General features: G+C 37.2%; 1 protein-coding gene across 4 annotated transcripts in view; it reads right to left on the bottom strand.

Moving 5' to 3' along the window:
• Positions 1-1,041: 1,041 nt before the first annotated feature.
• Positions 1,042-21,121, bottom strand: part of LOC120631532 (serine/threonine-protein kinase minibrain) — a 230,959-nt gene continuing 210,879 nt past the window's right edge. For all 4 annotated transcript variants that reach the window (XM_039901154.1, XM_039901156.1, XM_039901155.1 and 1 more), the window contains 7 exons: positions 19,065-19,238; positions 17,414-17,526; positions 12,954-13,163; positions 10,365-10,450; positions 9,538-9,667; positions 8,341-8,476; positions 1,042-2,530 (listed from right to left, as the gene is read on the bottom strand). In XM_039901154.1, coding sequence (XP_039757088.1) covers positions 2,415-2,530; positions 8,341-8,476; positions 9,538-9,667; positions 10,365-10,450; positions 12,954-13,163; positions 17,414-17,526; positions 19,065-19,238 — 965 coding nt within the window. In that variant the 3' untranslated portion in view covers positions 1,042-2,414. The remainder of the gene's footprint in view (positions 2,531-8,340; positions 8,477-9,537; positions 9,668-10,364; positions 10,451-12,953; positions 13,164-17,413; positions 17,527-19,064; positions 19,239-21,121) is intronic.

The following is a 21,121-nucleotide window of genomic DNA, read 5'->3' as shown; positions in this document are numbered from 1 at the left end:
TGCAGCACAAAAAAATCTGCTTCCAGTTGCAATGTTCGTCCGCGGCGACTCCGCGCTGGGCCGACAGCATCAGTCGGGCATGAACTATACACAATCGAAAAAAATATAATTTGCTACATCACGTCGGCACAGCGCGGAGCCGCCGAGGCTCAAGGCCCGCCGCTCGCGCGACCGACCGCGCGACCGCCGCAACGCCGCACGCGACAACGCGACTACCGCACCGCCGCACACTGTCGCCGCGACAATTCCCCTAACCCCTGTGTCTATAGCAGAGTATAAAAAAAGCTACTCATTAATCGGACCCCAAATAAAAGGGGCCGCGAGTCGATATTTTATTGCTATACTCAAGCAAAATCTAATATACAACCACAATTGCAACTTTATAACAATATAGACACTATTATCGGACGTCCGAGTCCGTTTGTACCCGAGAGTCCCTGCAGTATTCTTATAACGACACGGTATATAATATGATACAAACAATAAGTGCAATACATTTGTACTACGAGGTACACGCGCCGGTAGCGGGCGCGCGGGCGGCAGGCCCTATCCAATAGTTCCGGCACAATAAGGCAGTGATTCAGTGTAGGCTATACAAAATATCTCCATTACAAAGTTACGACCAGTCTGTTGCAATGAGGTTAGTCTATTGTAGATTCAAATCCAAAAAGGTTGAACAAGTCAGTTTTAATTTATTTACTCCTATCTGAAATACCCAAAAAAATTTTATATATGATTCAACATTCCCGTAACCTACAAGTACATTTTTTGTGTTTTTTTTTATAGAATTACCTATACACTATTCTTTGTTTTACATATCGTCTGAATAATCCGATGGGTCAAAAATAACCTATATATTGTATTAACACAGTACAAGTTGATGTACAGACTCTCAAATCTCGCGCATTCGAGACCGGAAATAAAAACATATACAATATACAACAACTCTGAAATGCGAGGGCAAAGTTTCAAATGATTTCATCGTAAGGAGTATCGATCCACAGAAATCTAGATAATAACGTCATAAAAAAAGTCTTGTCACACTTTTGTACGTACAAGTTCTTTATTGCTCTTTACATTGGTGCTTTTAGCATTTTTAATTGCAATCATTGTTTCATTACGGATACATGTTTATTAAAAACAGAAAAAAAAACAGCATTTATAGTAGCGGTGGCGAATAAACAACATTGTTATAAAGTCAAGGTTTCTATTATTTATATTTCTGTGATCGAATACAATCAATTTGTGCACTCAAAAAATACATCATTTTTTTATTACTTTAGTCTATTTTTTTGTTCGGTTGTATCGATAAAACGAAATTCTGTTTTGGCCCTTTGATTTCTCAGTCATCAGTTGCCGCCACTTTTACAAAATATAAAGCTTGCGATAACTAAAGGAACGAAAGCTTAACTATAGCATAGACGTATCAGAACTATTTTACCGGTTTGAATTTGCAGTCTGTATCCATTATTAGTCGTCCTCCTAAAATTATGTACAATATTTATTTTCTACCATATTGCGTCCGTGATATGCATTGCGTAACAATAAAAAAACCTAGCTTCCATGACGTCCGGCCTCCGCGGCCGCTGGGCTCTAAGTACGGTCGACAAGCGTTACGAACGAATAATACAATACAATCCTGTCACAACGTAACAAATCGCCATGATAACTTTTTTTTTTTTTACAATCAGACTTATCGCATTAAATAAAAATATAGAATTATAAATAAGGATTCAGTCCGCAAGTGTTGCCACATATTGTACTAGAGTACTATTCCGACGCCGTGGTGTCCCCATTCGCTATTGATTACTCACTACCGCCGGTAGTCGACGTGGATCTATACCGTCCTCTAAATATAGAGTGATTTAACTTTACTTATACTAAACCGACTCGCATTCGTCTCCGCCTTACAAAATACTAGAGCGTAATTAACTCTATCGTCTTTGATTATGGAGCAAGGAATTATACTAAGCCAGTTCCGTTCGCTCGCCGAACGTCCACTTCGGCACACACAACCATTGGAACTCATCATCATTTGAGCACTCGTCAATTTCACGATACGTTCGCGTGACGCCCTCGAGGTCACTTCATACGTCGCGACATAGCGTACAACACTCAATTCAGCTGAACGCTGCGAACGTCTCACTCGGAGCACCATGTATGTCCTCGCGCCACGTCTGTAGTCCGCACGCGTTAAACCACGGCACTAAGTCACGAACGTTAACACTTCACTTGGTGTCGCGTCAATGATTGTCCGTCAGCCCGCGTGTCCATTAGGTCCGCGGGTGTTTGTTGCGTCTTCTGTTGCGGGTGCGCTTGGTGGGCGCGGGTGCGTGAGGTGCCGGGTCGGGTCGGGTGAGTTGGGGCGGCCCCGCGCCGGGCCCGGGTCGGGTCGGTTCGGGGCGCGCCCGGCGCTAGTGGATAGCGACGGGCGAGTGTTGCAGCTGGCACACAGGTTGAAGCATGTCGTCATCGCGCCGCACAGCCTCCACCTCCATCCGCTCCGCGCCGCCCCACAGCCGCGCGCCAACTGAACACCACAGACATATAACAAACAACATTAGTCACAGACATCTATTATTAACACACTGGACTGGCTGTACAAATAAAATTTAAATTACTTATATTAATATACTTAAATTTTTTCCCCATTTGAAGTGCCAAATATGACATACGAGTGTCTCTGGAACTAAAAATGTAATCATCTTCACCGAACAACAGTCCGCGGGTTTCCTTTCAGAAAGAGAAGGCAAATGCTGAAGCTGTGTGCAACTACAGTGTGCCCGTGAAATTGTGTATTTAATAATACTCATCATATGTCATCATCATGATCATTGTCTTATAACTATTGTCCGTATGACGCCATCTAGCGTCGAGTAGGATAAACGGTGTGAAGTGCCTTAACCGATTGCGGAATGGTAGACTTTCGAAAACATTACGGAAAACACTCAGGAATCTAATCGATTTGGCAAGGGATTGGAACTTAGAAACGCACAAAACTCCGAAAAGTTAGAGGTTCTGGGAATGAAACTCTATGTGAAGTCTTAATGAATAGGGTACCACCGCTTATTAATAACAGGTTTTAAGCAATCCTAATTTTAGTTCCTTAGACACTCGTATCACTTTTACAGAGCCAAAATGGCGTCAATCAATTGGTGACCAATACAAACTGACGGCAGCCTGTCCAGAGTTAACTAAAGAGTTGTATTAGCACTTCGTAGACTTATAAACTACCCTCGGCCGAAATAATTCAAATGTTGTTTCTAATGTATTTCCCCTATCACTTTTTCATTGAAAACTGTATTTTTTTATTACAAGTACTCAAGTTATCATCTTACTGACTGAGTAAAGGCCTCTCAATACAAAAAGGTTTGCCCATAATGACCTCGCTGGGCAAACTGAGCTGCCGCTGGATGTAGAGGAGTGGTGTAACTGTATTCTGATCTGCCACCACATGGTACTCAAGTTATACGTAGCCGGAAACCCTGATGCCACATCGTGGTGGTTCGTATCAGATACTTAGATCTAATTTAATTGCAACTTACGATTGACTCAGTTGAACTTTTAAAGTTAAGTATATTAAAGAAATTTCGCAATTACTATAAAATACATTTGGTTTTATTTATTTTTTACACTCCTTTCGCAATGGTTTTTTGGGGTCACTCAATACACCATGTGCCTAATTGAGTGATTTTTTTACAATATTTTATAACTGTAACTCAGTTTTTTTCTTACAATTTGTTTATTTATTCTTAAGTAAGACTAGACAACTTTACACCACTCAAGTAAGTTCTCACCACTCACACAGTAGCAATCATTTATCTATTTTGTACAAAATGTTATGTGTATTGGATCTAAAGGACAGTATCCAATTTTCATAAGCCAACTCAAATGATTTTGGTACAACTACGTATGCATTTAAACCAATTTATTCCATCTCTTTTTAAAATATAAGTTTTTTTTTTATTTGGGTCATTTAAATTATTTCGGCTTAAAACTATTCAAATTCAATCATATAGGGTCAATATCTAAAACTCTAAGGGTTCTACCTAGTTTGTGTGATACCTAATTGAGACGCTACTATTCCCACAAGAGTCTTATAAAAGACTATGTGTTATCTTTGTTATTTTACAAGTTTTGATATAACGAAACCAATACTTAGATAATGCGTGTAAGAAATGAAATAAGACAGTTCGGCAAAAATCTGCAACCAATGTATTTATATTCGAGTTTATTGAAACATAAATCACATTTACGTAAAAAAATTAGAGTCAATTTAATTATTTCACTGATTATATATATACCTAGTTGCAGATATAAATCTCATATTGATAAGCCATGCTCTACACAAAATAAGAAATCATGCCACAAGAAAACTAATGAAGGGTCCATACACATTATGTTGCGAGTAGATATAGCAACAGCAACAGTACATTTCCGTATAATATTTAATCGTGTATCAAACAAAAGGCAGTGATGATCATGTCATGGGACCCATGTAACAATGTACCGACTAAATTGCTTTGCATACCTACACACCATGGTATTGGCTGAGGATTATAATTTATGAAATGAAATTAATTTTCATCTAATCGAAATATTACGAAATATTGTAAGAGAACGCCTTTAAAATATTGAGAGACGCAATACAAAATACACTACAGAATACTTTATATAAATATATTTACGTATGGCGCGTACACTTGGAGCCTTGCAAACGAACGTGATAGTAGCACGTGGTAAAACTTTCAAATGTAAAAACAATACTCTCTTGCTATCCCGACGTTATGCCTCGTTTCTTAAATAGGACCTTGCAGCTTTCAGTCACTTAATCTCCAACGCGTCGAATTGTGCAAAGGATGCGCCCTCAATCTATCTGGGGATAAGTCACGATCTATCTGGGCATAAGTCATAGATTTTTTTTTTATTAGCCATGTTTAACACTTATGTCTAACCGGCGGAATATGACCGCCTTACGGATTACAGTCGTCAAGCTATTTTAGTCAATGATTCCATAATCGTATTGCCTCCATCAAAGTTTACATAGAAATTTAAACATAGCACAGTTTTCTAGAAACTCTAAATTTCTACCATTATAATTTACAATACTGTTGCAGTTGCTATATACACATGCCTAATGGAGTATGGGGGTTCAAAGGGGGCATAGCATTCCGGGGGTATTTGGTATTGGGGGTAAGGGGGTAACGTAGAGTTGGAGGCAGACCTGGCGTACAATGTTAGGGCACTAGGCGGCGTTAGTGTCGCGAGGGGGGGCCGCCCGCGCGCTCTAGTCATCGCGAGTCCGGGCCATCTGCCGCGGGAACATCGCCATTATAAACAACGAGTTATGGTTCACTATCGCATCACACCATCGATTGCGTAATAGTGTGGAAAGTTTATTAGAAAGGGTGTAGCCGAAGTCGTTTTTCTAGTGTTCACCTTTACAATGGCGATTTTTTTTTTTTTTTTGGTTTGTTAAATAAATATACAAAAAGTTAAAAATAAACTATTTAGTGTCAAATTAAACACCAAGCATAAACCAAAGGTACATTAAAAAAAATGTTTTAATACATTTTCACATTATTGAAATAAGAGAATGGATTTATGATTGCGTCCTGACGTACACGCTTTTAACTTAGCATCATACCGAATGAATACAAATATCGCCAATAAACAACATCTGCTTGCGAGCTTTTAAAATTTGTCAGATCACATTTGGAGTTCTTTGCTTCCTGATCACGCTATGTGTTACTTTCCTTGCGTGCATCCCATAATTGCGCAATGATTTGAAAAAAATATTTGTAATTAAACGATGTTGTAGTAGAGAGAATTACAACCCATCATGTGAGCAAATTAGTGTCGAGTTGCGCCGGTTTAAAAGGGACAATAGAAAAATAACTTCGGCTATACCGCATTCGCTATGAAGACATAGCATAATAATAAAATAAATCATTATTTTATTTATCTTCAGGACTGGTTAAGGCTAAAAAAATCATCGAAAAGGCATTCACACATTAGTCATAGTTGAAATTATAAGGATTTGAAAGATTTTAGTGACAGGTTTGCATGTAACCCAATTAGTAAGAAATGATTTGATGAAAGCGTCATATGTTAGCGGAGACACGAAATAGAGTGCGTTTCCACTAAAGCGACGATTGAGCGAGGTAGGCCGAACACGTACTGGAACAGGCCAATAAGATTATTTGGCAATCCGTCAATAATCCCTTAGCATGAGATTGTCACACCAGTACAACAGTAGAATCGTTTTTGAGTATCGGCACATAATGAAAAAGTAAAATAGACCGAATGGTCTTAATTTTAAGGTCTTAGTTTGACTATTTAACAGCTTAGCTTTTTATTTAACAATCTATCTGCTAAGAGCGCTAGCTGGACTTACAAAACTAAGGCACTTTTTTACTCCTCTAATAGTTAGATACTTGAAAACGTGTTTACGTATGATTGCGTGTAAATCTCTTACTATGGGTTAATAGATTTCTGAACGTTATTGTTCCGCTCTGCTAAGTGGAATCGCACTCATAAGCTGTAAATGGATAATGTTAGACATAAATCTACACAATATCATAAATTAAAAACACCTTTAGAATAATATTTTGCCATAGACACCAAACATGGCCGTACCCAAGAATAAGGAGTTAGCAAAGGTACAAGAGAATAGTATAGAAGCCAAGGACAAACCAAGACATCCAACCTAGGGCTTTACTCTGCTATTGCAATTATGGCTCTGATATCGACCAGTGAACAAAAGTACTAATGAAGAAATACAACAAATAGTCAAAGAAGTTTATTTGGAACATGATGTACGCTTTTTTGGTTTAAATTATTAATTTCAAATGAAATATCCATCGTAACCAAGCAAAAAATTATCACAACGTGAATAAGCAGCCAAAATACAGGGTTACTCTTTAATTAATATTTTATTGATTAGATCTTTTGTCGTTGATCGACTCCAAACATAGAACTGTAATAGCAGACTTAGGGCCCTGCTTCCACATCGGCATGCAAATTAACGCTTTATGTGCAACCAATGGCAGAGCACAACCGCTTCTTGTGATTGTTTGCGCGTAGAACGCAAATATGCACGCTACCATATAAGCAGGTCAGACACATTAGTTTGTCCATTTTGTAAAGGAACTCTACGTACTCAATTATCACACTCCCAATAAATCTTAAGGTTAGGTACGCCCATGGACACCAATAATAAAAAGCCATATATTAAAATTATACAATTATAATTATAACTTTCCATTATGCCCTATAAATTCATAATATCGGAAATAACGGTTTATGTATCTTTACATTAATTTAAAGACCAAGGTCACTAAAGCAATTTTTATATTCTCAAAAATTATAATACAAGTATACTTTTCTTTATGAATTTCTTTTTTGCTGAATATAGAGTGGATTCTGAAAAAAATAAGTCGCTAGCACACTGGTATTTGATGCTAGAGTAAAAAAGATCGAGGGTATGATCAAATTCAATTAGTAAGTAGCACGAAGTCATAAGAGGTTTTATCTTCACACGCACAACCTTGTTAAATCGCCCTAAATCGCCATTTATTACGTACATTTGTCAAGGTCGCAAATGAGTGAGGCTTTGCTTCGATTCAGAGACTGGGACACTGAGTTGTGAGGCTATACAAGAAGAGCGGAGGAAGTATAGGAATGCCTGACCGTGTTGTGGCGCTTTTGCTTCTTGCTTCTTGGTGGTATAGTTCGGTTGCATTGAGCTTGTGCCGTCAAAATTATAGTCAGTCAGTTGACAGAATTTGACAATTTTATGTGGTATCTAAACTTTCAACGACCAACCGTGCTGATGTAGTACATGTGTTACTGACACGGTTGGTACAACAAAGTCTGCTGTCTTGAGTTGTGGTCGTTTCGTTAACAGTAAAGAAGTTATCCAGCGCATAGACGCAACATTTTAATTTTCATATCCATGCAGATGGATCGCAGGCCATGCAAGGAAAACATCCTACAAAGTACTGTCCGCTTTCCAAAACCTGAGGCGCAGGTTTTAAGCCCCATGCGACTGTTAAACAACGGCTACCACACCCATCAGACCGGAAAAAGCAATGAAACTCGGCGCCAGAAATAAGCATGCCGGTACTAATTTTTTGGCTGACTTCTGACAGCTATATCACGCCCAACCAATTTCGAAAGTATAATAATGCTTTTTAATAAGATACCTAATACTGTGTGAAGATAAAAACGTTTCTCATGCTCCATAGTACTAAATTAATATGATCATACGATCGAATGCAAAGTACAAGGATCGCGAGCCGAGTTTCAAGGTCGTATTAGACGTGTTACAGTACTGACCGTGTTGGTGGTGTGACTGCGCTTGCTGCGTGTTGGTCGCCTCGTCAGCGGTGCGCTTGAAGAAGTTGTGCTGCAACGCGTAGTACGGCGTCACGCGTTGCTTGGGATCGTATTCCAGCATGCGCAGGATAAGGTCCTGGAAAATTTTAAATATTTTTTTAAATACTAAGTTATTCAGTGTCTTATAAGTCTGGTGCCGTGTTGTGACAGATACAAAAAGCCAAGTGTGAGATTTTCAACCTGCATTTACTTATTCGATCGCGTGAGAGTGTTGACAACGACTTATAAGGTATATAAGGAGCGACATCTAGTGACAGTGCGGTTTCACAGTATTGTAAATAGATGGCGTTCTTTTTATATCATATTAAATCAATGATAATGGGCAAAACCGACCGCTGAAAGGGGCTTTATTCTTCAGTGGACTGCTATAGGCTGTTGATGAAATCTGATGTGGAGAGGAACTTATCCGATGCTCAGTAGGACTGGCTGACGTACCCAAGGTTCAAGCCAGTTCAAATAGCATCATTACACTCTGAAGTTACAAAGTAACCACAGTGGGAACCGACCTTTGATTTATCATCATTTTATGAACCTATCTGGCTTTTATAGAAGGTTCCATATTTTAGTCTTGAGCCACTCGCATCCAGAGTTTCCCTGCGACACGCTTGCGGTTCCTGGCCTATGTTACGGCGCCTACAAATCTTTTACTGTATCACACATAACATATTCATTTCTTTCAAGTAGAACTTATTTATAAGCACTTTTGAAACGTCAAGTCAGTCTATTTCTAGTGTCTCTACCACCGGTTCGGAAGGCAGATTCCGCTGAGAAGAGCCGGCAAGAAACTCGGCAGATTGCTCTTTTCCAACATCATTTTATAGTTTAAAAATCTTTAGAATTTTTCTGTTCTGTGAAAGATGAGAGCGGAATGGCCTGCTTTCAAGCAGCCTTGTCGTTAAGGAATTCATGAATCGTGTAGTAACCACGATTTGATAAATGTGTTTTAATATATTGTCTAAACTTAAGTAAAGGTAGATCTAATATTACCTTCGGTATCATGTTATAAAAGCATAAACCCATCCCCACAAAGGATTTCTGTACTTTTCTCAGACGATAGATATCACTAATTTATGTTTCTTGTCTGACTAGTAGACTGTTTATATCGACTTTTTGTTTATAATTACTATGGAAACTTACCTTGAACTTGAGGTAGTCGGAGACTGAGTGTCCGGGCTCGCCGCGCCGCCTCGCCGCTGGGCCACCCCCCTCTACGCCGAGTATGTCATGAAGCCGCCGAGTGCCCGCCGGCCGGTACTTTCTGTAACCGCTGCAACAAATTGTTTGTAATCAGTACGGCATGTGTTTTTCCACATTAATTAATTGTAATTAAAATTAAAAAAAAAAAATTCCGTCTCTCAATATCGTGAACATACACGTACTGTACAGTATATACCCATATTGCAGTGGCGTGCACTTCATACATGCACAGAAGCTCTGCCTACCCTACATTTTTTGTATAACTCATAAATGCGAAGGATTGTTCCATTTTATGGCATCTTCCTTGGTTATGCATACCCACCCTGGACAAAAACCCCATATTGAGGGAGTTGTGAAACAAAAATGCTATGCATAAGTGGCGGCCATATTGGATTTTAAATTTGGCATTGTGTAAAGTATTCTACTACGCAGCCCTTTCAATTAATACCCATATTGAGAGAGTTGAAAAAAAATATTTCGCCATTTTGTTTTGGCCGTCATATTGAAGCATCACAGTCAAACATATAACAACCCTCCGTTTTTGCGTAGGAGGTTAATATAAAACTTACGATGACCGAGCGTAAAGTAAACAGAAATATTAAACTTGAATAGGTCCACCCACGATACAGGCTTGCCCGGCGGGGGTTCCAACAGAAATTGTATTAAAGATTTATTAATAAACTATTTTTCATTGAATTCTGAATTAGAGATAAGCAGATTCTACTGAATTGGACAAAAAACTCTAGTCAATAGAAATAGAAACATACCCGTCTTTGCCGGCAACTTTCTTTAGGACGTAACCACCGCCTTCTGACGCTGGTAGTTTGTCGAAGAACTTTCTGGTTTTGTGTGCCTGAAAATAAAAGTTTTGGATATTAAACTTATTGTCTACAAATCATATAGAACATTAAAAATAGAACATAAATCACATTATACAACATAGGTTCTACATAATACATTTCCGTTTTAAGCGATAGAGGTATAACTTTGTTTTATAATTTCACTGTATTTATAGTATTTCGATCTCTTAAAAAGGGGCAAAAAGTTGTTGACTCTTAAATACGAAACTGTCTGTATGATCAGTATTTACAAATTCATTGCTCAGCAGCAGCATATTTTTAATGCTTGAGTAAGCCAGTTTGGCGAATAGACGCGGTGGGTCGGAGTATATTATGTAAGAATAGTCTAAATTTTTAACAACCTCCATCAGTGATGAAACACTGTAGTCCAAGTATAAGGTCCCGGCCAAAGCCAATTTGGGAATTTTAAATTTCAGAATTATCTCTGGTCTGCAGGCCGAAGACCCCAAGCGATATATCGTTGCGGTACGACATCAAGTAAAAACCGATTAGGGGCCTATAACTGCCATATTCCTAACAGGTTTGCCCGCTAACATCTCAGACTGCATCTCGGTTACCATCAGGTAATATTGCAGTCAAATGCTAACTTGTAGTTGAATAAAAATAATATACAGATGGGACCAAAAAAAAGGAAAAAAAAAATTAACAGTACTTTGATTTCATAACTAAGCAAGTAACAACAGTTTTCGTCTTGGAAAAGTACAACACAGTCAACAGCAAGGCTAGCTCAACCGACTAGGCTACACTTGTAGCACGTTCGTAGATTTCATAACAGATCTTAAGTGTTTGAAAAGTTGTCTTATTTCCAATTAACAATGGAAGTGGGTCGGAGTGTCGCTATGGTTACACAATTAAGCGGCGCGGCGGCTACATATTGTTGAAAGTTAGACAATTATCGCGAGCTAAGAGCCATTATATCTTCATCCAGAACGCGAACGGAGCAATAATTATTGTTGCAGTTTCCAATGTTCTACGGTTCCTCGCAACTCGTAAGATAGTTTGTAAGTTTCGGAAATTAATTAAATGACTTCTCGGGCTGTAAAGGGTAAAGGTCTTTTAAGGTTTTTTTTTTTTTAGCAAGTAACTAAGCGCGTAGGTTTTAATTGTTTTATCTTGACTTTAAAGGTTGGAGTTCTTTAATTTTCTTAACTAGACTTATAAGGTTGGCATTCGGTAAGAGACCGAAGTAACCTTCAAAATTGCACTACGTTTTTCCACATTATAATAAGATGTTTTGTTAAGTCTGTTTTTTTTAAATCAGCAGAAAAAAGTTTGCATCTATATTTTTTTTTTACATAAAAATCGTTTATAATCTATATAAAATATAAAGATCTCATGTATGTAAAGCTAACTCTATGCACAATTTTAAGAAGCTTGATTTAGCTTCCGTACAATAAACCAACTAACTGACAAAAATTGGCATTTAAAATATTAATCTGAATAGTGCAAATTATGAAGACCTCCCTAGGACCCTAGCGCAGTGATTAGCACTGTTCTCGCATACATGGGATGTCACGGGTTTGAGTCCGGTACGTGTAATATTGGTCCTGACTATTTACCATCCTTATCAGCAGAGCTAGCACTGGCAGGATACAAAAGTTATATCTCCCAATTATATTCCCTGACTTTAATATACGGAATATGGAATAGGAGAAGTTTACCACCTTTTAAAATTCAAAATTCAAAATTCATTTATTTCAAGTAGGAATAATGTAAGCACTTTTGAAACGTCAAGTCTGTCTGTTTGTAGTAATTCTACCACCGGTTCGGAAGGCAGATTCTACCGAGAAGAAGCCGGCAAGAAACTCAGCAGTTGCTCTTTTCCAACATCAACAATTTACATTTTACATTTTAACATTCATTTTTCTATCTTGTGAGAGCTGAAACTTGTGCATTGGCAGGTCCAAAATCACCTTTCCATCCACTGTTATTATTACACATATAGTATTTGTATATTATTTCAACTTGCGTGCCAATGTTCTGAGAGTTGATACAGCTGTGGGAGAAGATACATTTATATCCTTTCCCCGGGGATATAATTATCTCCTGCCCATGTTAGCCGCGCGGGAAAGAAGTGCCGCCAAGCGATTTACCTTTCCGGTACGATGCCAAATAAATAAATAAATAAATATACTACGACCATACACACCGCCATCTAGCCCCAAAGTAAGCGTAGCTTGTGTGATGGGTGCTAAAATGACTGATGAATATTTTTTCAATGAATAATATACATAAATACTGATAAAATACATATAAACACCCAGACACTGAAAAACATTCCTGTTCATCACACAAACATTTTCCACTTGTGGGAATCGAACCCACGGCCTCAGAAAGCAGGGTCGCTGCCCACTGCGCAAATCGGCCGTCGAGAAATAGAAACAGGTTTACCTCTAACAGGTAAGACCGCTACCATTTTAGACTGCATCATCATATTACCAACCGATGAGGGCTAACTTGTACCTAGTGGAATAAAAAAAAAGGGAAAATAATTACCTGGTCAAGCAAATGGTCCGGCGGCATACCCAGCACTTCGACAATTTTGTTCATCTGGTCAAGTTCATTGGCCCCGCTGAACAGAGGTTCCCCCGTGTGCATCTCGACTAATATGCAGCCGAGTGACCACATGTCGATCGCCAGGTCGTAGGGGATACCTAGGAGGACTTCCGGTGATCGGTAAAACCTTGACTGGATGTACTGGTATATCTGTGTGAGGGCAGAAATTCAGGATTAGTTATCATCACAGCGTGACTCTGAAAAAGTTCTGAAGAGTTGTTATTAGTTATCAAGAACTGAACATTTAGATCAGATCGTCCAAGGCTGTTTTTAGAGAGCCCTCTATAACCGATACTTAAGCCTTCTTTTTTTCATTTTTTCCTGTCTGTAAGTCTGTATATTACACGAAAATAGAGGCATGTAATTAATGTAGGCTTTAGTAATACTGAGGTTTATGTTTAAAGTATTTATTTCCGAGTACCTCGAATATACACCATTGCAATCAGCGAGTTAACTTACATACCAGTATATGGTCGAACTAAAATAATGTCATATCATAATGGACCTATCTAGCCTGTTTTAAAGTCGCACGTTGTGTACTAGTTACTGATCTTTACTTCAAAGACAAAACGTTGGTAGTAGTGGCTGTAGACGTAAAGACTAACTTAAGCTTTGAAAATATATAATGGCCCTGACCCTAGAGTCATTAATTATTCGACTGCGATTGTCGAATTAACTTAGTTGAATATCGACACAAGTACAAGACCGAAACTACCAACTGGTTCGAAACAAAGTATACTAAAGGCTCCGGGCATCTAAGGTCATCGCAATTAATGTAATTAACACATACTCCTTATCTGCCTTCAAGGAAACAAATTGTTACAAATTTACCAGTTCGCTGAGTTTATTTGTTCAATAACACCAAAAGTATAAGGATAGGAAATGTCAGTAAATTTACCGTTAACATTTAATATATATGTACCTATATATAACTAAGGTTGCCTGGCAGAGATCGCTACGCCTTCTATTATTCTACTTCCGTCGTTGTATTTCTATTCTTCTTTTATTTTCCTAACTTCATAGTAGTGTACAAATAAAGACTTAAATAATAATAAAATAAAATATAATAAACAATCTTCTGTGTTTATAATTTATAATATTTACTCCAGATATTTGATTCATTTCTATCTAATCTAGCTACATATCTAAGGTATATTTTTATAACATAGTTTCGGTTCTGCTACATTGTCGAATTGTTTATTACTCACAATGACGCGTGTGTCTCGATGCTTTGTAATCGTGTGTTTAATTATTCGCTTGTCAGTGATTTTTCTACAGTTTGACCGCACAATGTCTGCCAGATCGACAGGCGAAGACATTTAATGGTGCAAGCAACGTTCGGCACGCCTCAGCTCTAAACATTACTTACGCCTAGTCGTTCGCCACTTACCACTGGCCAACTTTTAATATCTTCCTAGCCTTTTAATGCTTCCTTTTTTAAACTACGTCGATTTTGAGGTATACATACATTTATTATGTAACATACGTCCCTAATCCGGCTAGATTACTGTGTTATACACCGTCCAGTATGGTCTCTCGGTTTCTCACACAATCGTAGTGTAAGTTAATATAACTGAACTCTGTTACAGTAACTTTATTTAATTATGTTATTGTTTGTATACCTACACTCCTTTTTAAGTTTATTTTTTGTAATGGTAGAGTGGTGTCTTCCGACTCAGGGATAAGATGAGTAATATTACCCTTAAATGAGGGCTCCAGCCCTAAACGTTTACAGTAATTTTATTTACGCAAATAAACTTTTTTTTTAGGTTATTTTTATCATTAAGAGTTAATGGAGTAAATCTTTACCTTTTCTACGTCCGAGTGGAAGGAATCAGGGCACAATATGTTAGAGATGTCACTTGAGACGTAGTACCCTACTGTAGAACGTACGTACAAAGTCCAATAAATTTTCCTCAATCGCAGTCGGGAACAATAACTCGAATGGTACTGAGTTTAATACATTTACGCGTAATTGAAGATAACCTTTGCCCAATGGAGTACTAAATCGGAAGACCCCGAGGTGATTTATCTCAAACAATTAGCACATGTGTACAATACAGACAGAGTTAGGATATCCGACCATTTTTCGGAACATATTTACGTTTTGTATTATTTTATTGCGAATTATACTTGAAAAATAAGCTTAATAAAACCTAACATAGCGGTTTCATCCGTGTCTGTCCTGCTATCAACATGCCTTTTAGGATAGTTACGAAATGGCAATAGATTAAAATTGCAACAAATTAATAAGTGACGGCAGATTGAAACAGATTGCAACCCTGCTTTCCTAGGCCAAGGCCGTGGGCTCGACTCCTACATCTGGAAAATGTTTGTGTGATGGACATGAATGTTTTTCAGTGTCTGAGTGTTTAAAAGTATATTATAAGTATTTATGTATACTATACATAAAACAATCTACGCTCACGCTGAGGCTAGATGGCGATGTGTGCATTGGTGTAATATATATTAATATATTTATATATATACAGTGGCGTGCACTGGGTTTCTTGCCAGGGTATGCATACAGCAGAAAAATGGCATAAAAAGGCAAAAATCCTCCTCTTATACGAGTTATATATAAATTTAAGGGTAGGCAGTGCTTTTGTACATGTATGAAGTGCACGCAACTGTATATATATTTATATATAAAAGTGATTTGTCGTAGCGATGAAATAATATTTTTACAAATCTGACCACCTCGCTGCGTGGGACTCTGGCTTGGGTTCTCTCAGTCAGTACCGATCCAGAGTTAAAAATAAGCGGTGCCTTGGAAATAACGGTGAGCCCACAGTCCCGGTTGTTACCAGTAACATGTTATAATAAACGTGATGTGGGTCTGTGCTCCCCTCCCTTTGTTAAAAGGAGGGGAAGCCTGAGTCCAGCAGAAGGAAGTTTAAATACTAATACTGATTCGAAATCCGATTCCGATTTGTTCGATTGACAAAGATTGCTCTTAGGAGAACTTAAGTCAAATCTGACATTCGGCAAAAAAAAAACACAAACGATCTGCAACGAACTACAAACGAAAGAAAATACCGCCTTAATGCTTCGTGTGGGCAAAAGTATAAAATATTCTACCACCGTAAATATTAAATTAAAGTAAATCTTAGAACAGTAAACCTTTTTTCATACAGTATTTTATTCTTATGGATATATAATACATTTCAACATTGACAAGATCGATAAAATAATATCTGTGGAATGTAAAACGGTGGGAAAAGCAGAACGCGAGGTCAAGCATCAAAATTTGAATTTTTATTTGTTTAGCGATGCCGATAATTTTTTTTTAAAGTTATCGTTTAACGAATAAAATACCACTAACTTTATTTAGTGTCATGTTAAAACCTTAATTTTTGGAGATATTAGAAATTGAAATTAGTCGTTTAGCCTTTGTACCGTCAACACTCGCATAAAAATGCTCTAATCGCACATTATTTTATTTTCATTATCAAATTTAAAACTGCATTGCTGGTATACTATGCAGTCATTAGCACGTTAAATATCGCAAGGTTCTAGGTTCGATTCACAGTTAAAAAATCATTGTGAGTAGCATTGGCAGCTTTGTCATGTAAAAGAGGAGGCATTTGCGAATATACTTATCGTTTTTCATAAAGTTATCACATATATATAGTCGCCGAAACAAACAAAAAAAAACCTAACAGGCCGAAGATGAAAAACTATGTTTCTATCTTTCTGTGGATTAATAAGGCAAATGTTATCATGAAATTGTTACGCAATAGTTAACATTATGAATGAACTAATATAATCGCACGCGCACGACAATGTTGCTACATATCTGTGGGAGTTAGATCGTACCGAAGAACGTGTCCCCGTAATAAATGGCGCGAAGGGCGAAAATAACCTGCGATAACGAAATCTCACGGATTATGCAATTATTACGCTTATTTTCATTAGTTAATATCAGACTAGATTTATCCTAACTAATATTAATAATGCGAGATTTTTTGTTTATGTTCCACTAAATATGCTAGCCTTCGACTGCAATCTCACCTGTAGGGCTAGCATACGCGCCACGAGTTAATTTCCTCTACATTTTAATGGAATTAATTCTATAGAGATAGTCAAGAAAGTGATGACTAAATTTTCTCGTTGTGCGCATGCTAGCCTGGCTTGTAATTGGTGATGCAGTCTTAGATGGTAGCGGTCTTATATGGCAGTTATATTAATCCCACACCCCTAATCGGTCACTAGGACGCGGTATCGCGCTAGAACGCTATACTGCTTAGCGGCACTAGTTTGTTAGGCGTTCACGCCTCAACTATGAAAACGATTAATATGAAATTTTGCATATTGTACCCGGTAGTTGACGTCCATCTGGTGAATATCTTTGTAATTCAAAATTTCTAAATAGATATTATTTTGATAAGTAAACGTACCCTTTGACCTAGTTGACACGAACTGCCGAAGTCCACAATCTTGATGGCGGACCTCTTCGGGTTGCATAATAGTATATTTTCAGGCTTAAGATCACAGTGAATTATATTTAGTTCTGAAACAAACAAAAATATTGACATTATTCATTAGTAAACATGTTATTGGGAAGCCAAAGTTATCACTCAATATTTTGAGGTAAGGCGTACGCCAAAATATAGGCGGGCGCCGCGCTCTCTTTTTTTTTAAATTAGTTTGTGAAGCGCAAAAGGCGCACACGCATGTGACGATTATTTGAGATCCTAACTATAAAACTTTACACTCACGCAATTGTCGAGTTGTTTTCGAGTAACGAAATACTGTAACGCAAAAGTAAAATGGTCTTAATGCTTCTTTTTTTAAAATTGGAATTTCTGCACTTTTATATTTATTGAACCAAGAGCACTTGGCATTAAAGTGTGGGTGAATTTTTATGAAACCAAGTACATATGCACCATTTTAAAATGACCTCTGAAGATCTTATAAATCAGCTTGCGAAAATGCCTTCATAAATCATAGTCCGTTGCTAACTAGCCATTGAATAAAAAATAAAAGAAGGCGTAACAAAACACAACGCAATTCAAAGGAAGACGCCAAGCCCAATCATGGCTAAAGAAATGGCGACACATTAGGTGTAAATCGTAAACATTGGCAAATCGTTTCGCGTGTGCAAACTAAGTTTAAATTATTGATGGCAAATTGACGTTATGAAGCCATTTTCATATGCAGCGTCATAATGCAGAGAATCAACATGTGGTAGAAGTTCTTTGAAGTGATTATTGTTATATTTAATTTTATTGTCAATTTATTTAATATATATAATTCTTACTATTTTTGTTTTTAACTTAATTTAATTATTTTTAAACGGACTTACTTCAATGTTGTGTATACCTGTAAGTGATAACTGTACTCGGACAATAAACTATAATCTAAAATGATTAATAATAATGCAGTGTATCGTTTGTATATCTAATGAAATAAATATATATATATATATATATTTTATTTTTTTGTTTCAACAACTTAATTGCATAATAGGAAATACACACAGGAACACTTACTTTAACATAAATTATGGGCAAAATGCGGCCTTATCACTACAAGTGATCTTTTCCAGGCTACCTTAACTATTGGAATAAGGCAATGAGAGACGGGAAATCGCAATTCTATACATATAATTACATTAATTTACGCACATTTAAAGAGTTACCTTAAATATTTATTACAAAAATTTAAGGTAACTTCGACAATTAATGTTTGAACACACCTAAGTTCACTACGGAAACAATTTGCACACGATTTGAGCTTTTATTTAACAAAATTTACTATAATTTATATGAAAACAAATCAGTGAAATGCACTTTTTATAAACTCAACAAAAACTAGTAAGTATCAATCATAAGATATTTCTTGTAATGCAAGTACCGGCTTTTCGACTTGTATGGTATGTACCGCTACTGAGTCATGAGGATTTCAAGATCACAAGATTTTAAAAAAACGAGTCGCTTTTTCTTCGTGAGCATAGAGATAAGTACTTTTCACCTTTCATTCATAAAAATTCACAGACTACGTTGATTAGTTCACTGAAACAAAAAAAATATAACAAGCATAACTCACCAGGTTGACTAAGGAACAGTAACGCGGTGCAAAGTTGCTGCGCAAACTTCCGCGTGAGGTTGAGTGACACTCCCCGGAAGTTGGTGTTTCGCAGCAGGTCGTACAGGTTATACGACAGCAGTTCGAACACTAGGCACAGGTGGTTCCGCCACATAAAGTGACGTTTCAGTTTCACTGGAAACAAACACATCTTGGGTTAGTACTTTTTTAAATGGCAGCTTGGATAAACTCTAAATCGTGCCAGAACTTTTTCAGATTTTTCTCTTACAATATTGTCAGTGCCAATCTAGGTTTTGTGTAGGTCGTAATGTTACAATCCCGAACCTAGGAAAGCCAGTCAACAAGTCGATCATGGTTACTATCACTACCATTTGATAAAAAACATTACTGGCTTCCAATCCACACTCTACTCTGCAATGTTCATGACTTCATGCCCAGCAGTGAGGCATTCAAAGACCGAGTAAAACGATCATGATGGGGTTTAACGCTCATTTAGTAAAACTATTGAAATAAGAGCTGGTTATTTCCCTATACATGAAATTGATATTGTTTTGACTAACTCCAATTTCTCAAAAAATTACAGACGATGAGGCTCTGGAATAAAATGAACAGACCCCGGTTAACGAGGTTGGTTACGTCTCTAACACAAAGTTAAAAGGTCAAACTAGAATAGAGAAAGTAGGTACATTGCGTGGGCCGTGACAAACCTCTTGAGGGGTGAAAGATAAGCGGAACAATTAGAAATGACCGTTATCAATATAACTACGCCCGAAAGCGTTCTTTACTTCAATGCCTTTAAGTCCATAAATTAGGGCTCAACTTTTTATAACATTGATAATCCTCCGCTTGGAAATGTCCCACAGCGGGTGGCAGATTTTCTCCCTTAAGGAAGAGGTATTTTTTTGTTGTTCATATTAAATTGTAACAAACATTAGCCATCCATTACAACAACATCAGCCATCCTCTTAAAAACGAACTTTTAGGCATTGATCCCACCACGCTGATAAAATGCGGGTTTGAGAGCATCATAACATTTGGTAAAACCAGAACAGATTAAAGACAGCTTCACGCTTTTCTCATTGGGTATGTTGGCGGACACGGTTAGTTTTGAACTCCGGGCTGGTAATGAAAATATACTAAGAACCACGATACTGAACATAATCTATAGCATGATGTAATAGCAATGTTTTTCACCATGGTGTACACTGTACAATAGGACTCATTCATTGAACACTAATGGGAAATAACAAGATTTTGGACGAGCCAGGAATACTAGCACCAGGTTTCAAACACGCTAAAAAGATCTCTCTGGCGCAACGTTGATCGCTTAGGTGTTAAGAAAGATGTCCAGGGTTCCATCCATCCATTTCAGTCGCTTGGAAACCGATTTAGGGTAGGTACTGGTTTATTATAATTTATTTATGCCTAAGAGCTTATCGTTGTTGCCACCAAACCTTATTTAATAGCCTTTCTTTTAAAACTATGACGATTCATCGATATTAATTAAATTTCCTAATTTAGATTATTACTTATTCGTACTTCAGACAACGTGAGAACCAAAAGACAATTATTTCCCCAAACGAAATATAAAGAAATACCGTTCAATGCAGAAATACCAGTTCGTATTTCTAAATTGGAGAATTATAATTTCTTATTTTCGTAATATCTAATTTCAAGGTTTTTTATAAAATTCCACTAAAGCAAATTAAATTGAGAGCTTACGGTATTAATACTAACCGGTACTTTCTCCTTTGTTAAATTTATATTGACATTTTATTGCGATGTCATAAAATTTGGGTAAACAAAGACAGTGACTACTATTATTTATAAGTATACAAACGAGAAGGTTAGTGTTTTGTTTGTTTGTCTTTTTCAAGTAGCAGTCGTAAGCGTATTAACGTGCTTTTTGGTACATAATTTTATTTTTAGAGCATTTCTTCTATTGTAATATCTTAATGGTAAAATGGATATTGATGAAATTTTGGGTTAAAGTATATTGGTATAAAATACTGTCCATCTCGAAGAAACCTATTAAGTAATATTTAAGTTAGTTGGCT

The sequence above is a fragment of the Pararge aegeria genome, chromosome 18 (genome assembly GCF_905163445.1).
Source record: "Pararge aegeria chromosome 18, ilParAegt1.1, whole genome shotgun sequence".
In the NCBI taxonomy this organism is placed as follows: Eukaryota; Metazoa; Arthropoda; class Insecta; order Lepidoptera; family Nymphalidae; genus Pararge; species Pararge aegeria.
This window is presented reverse-complemented; position numbering and strand designations above follow the sequence as displayed.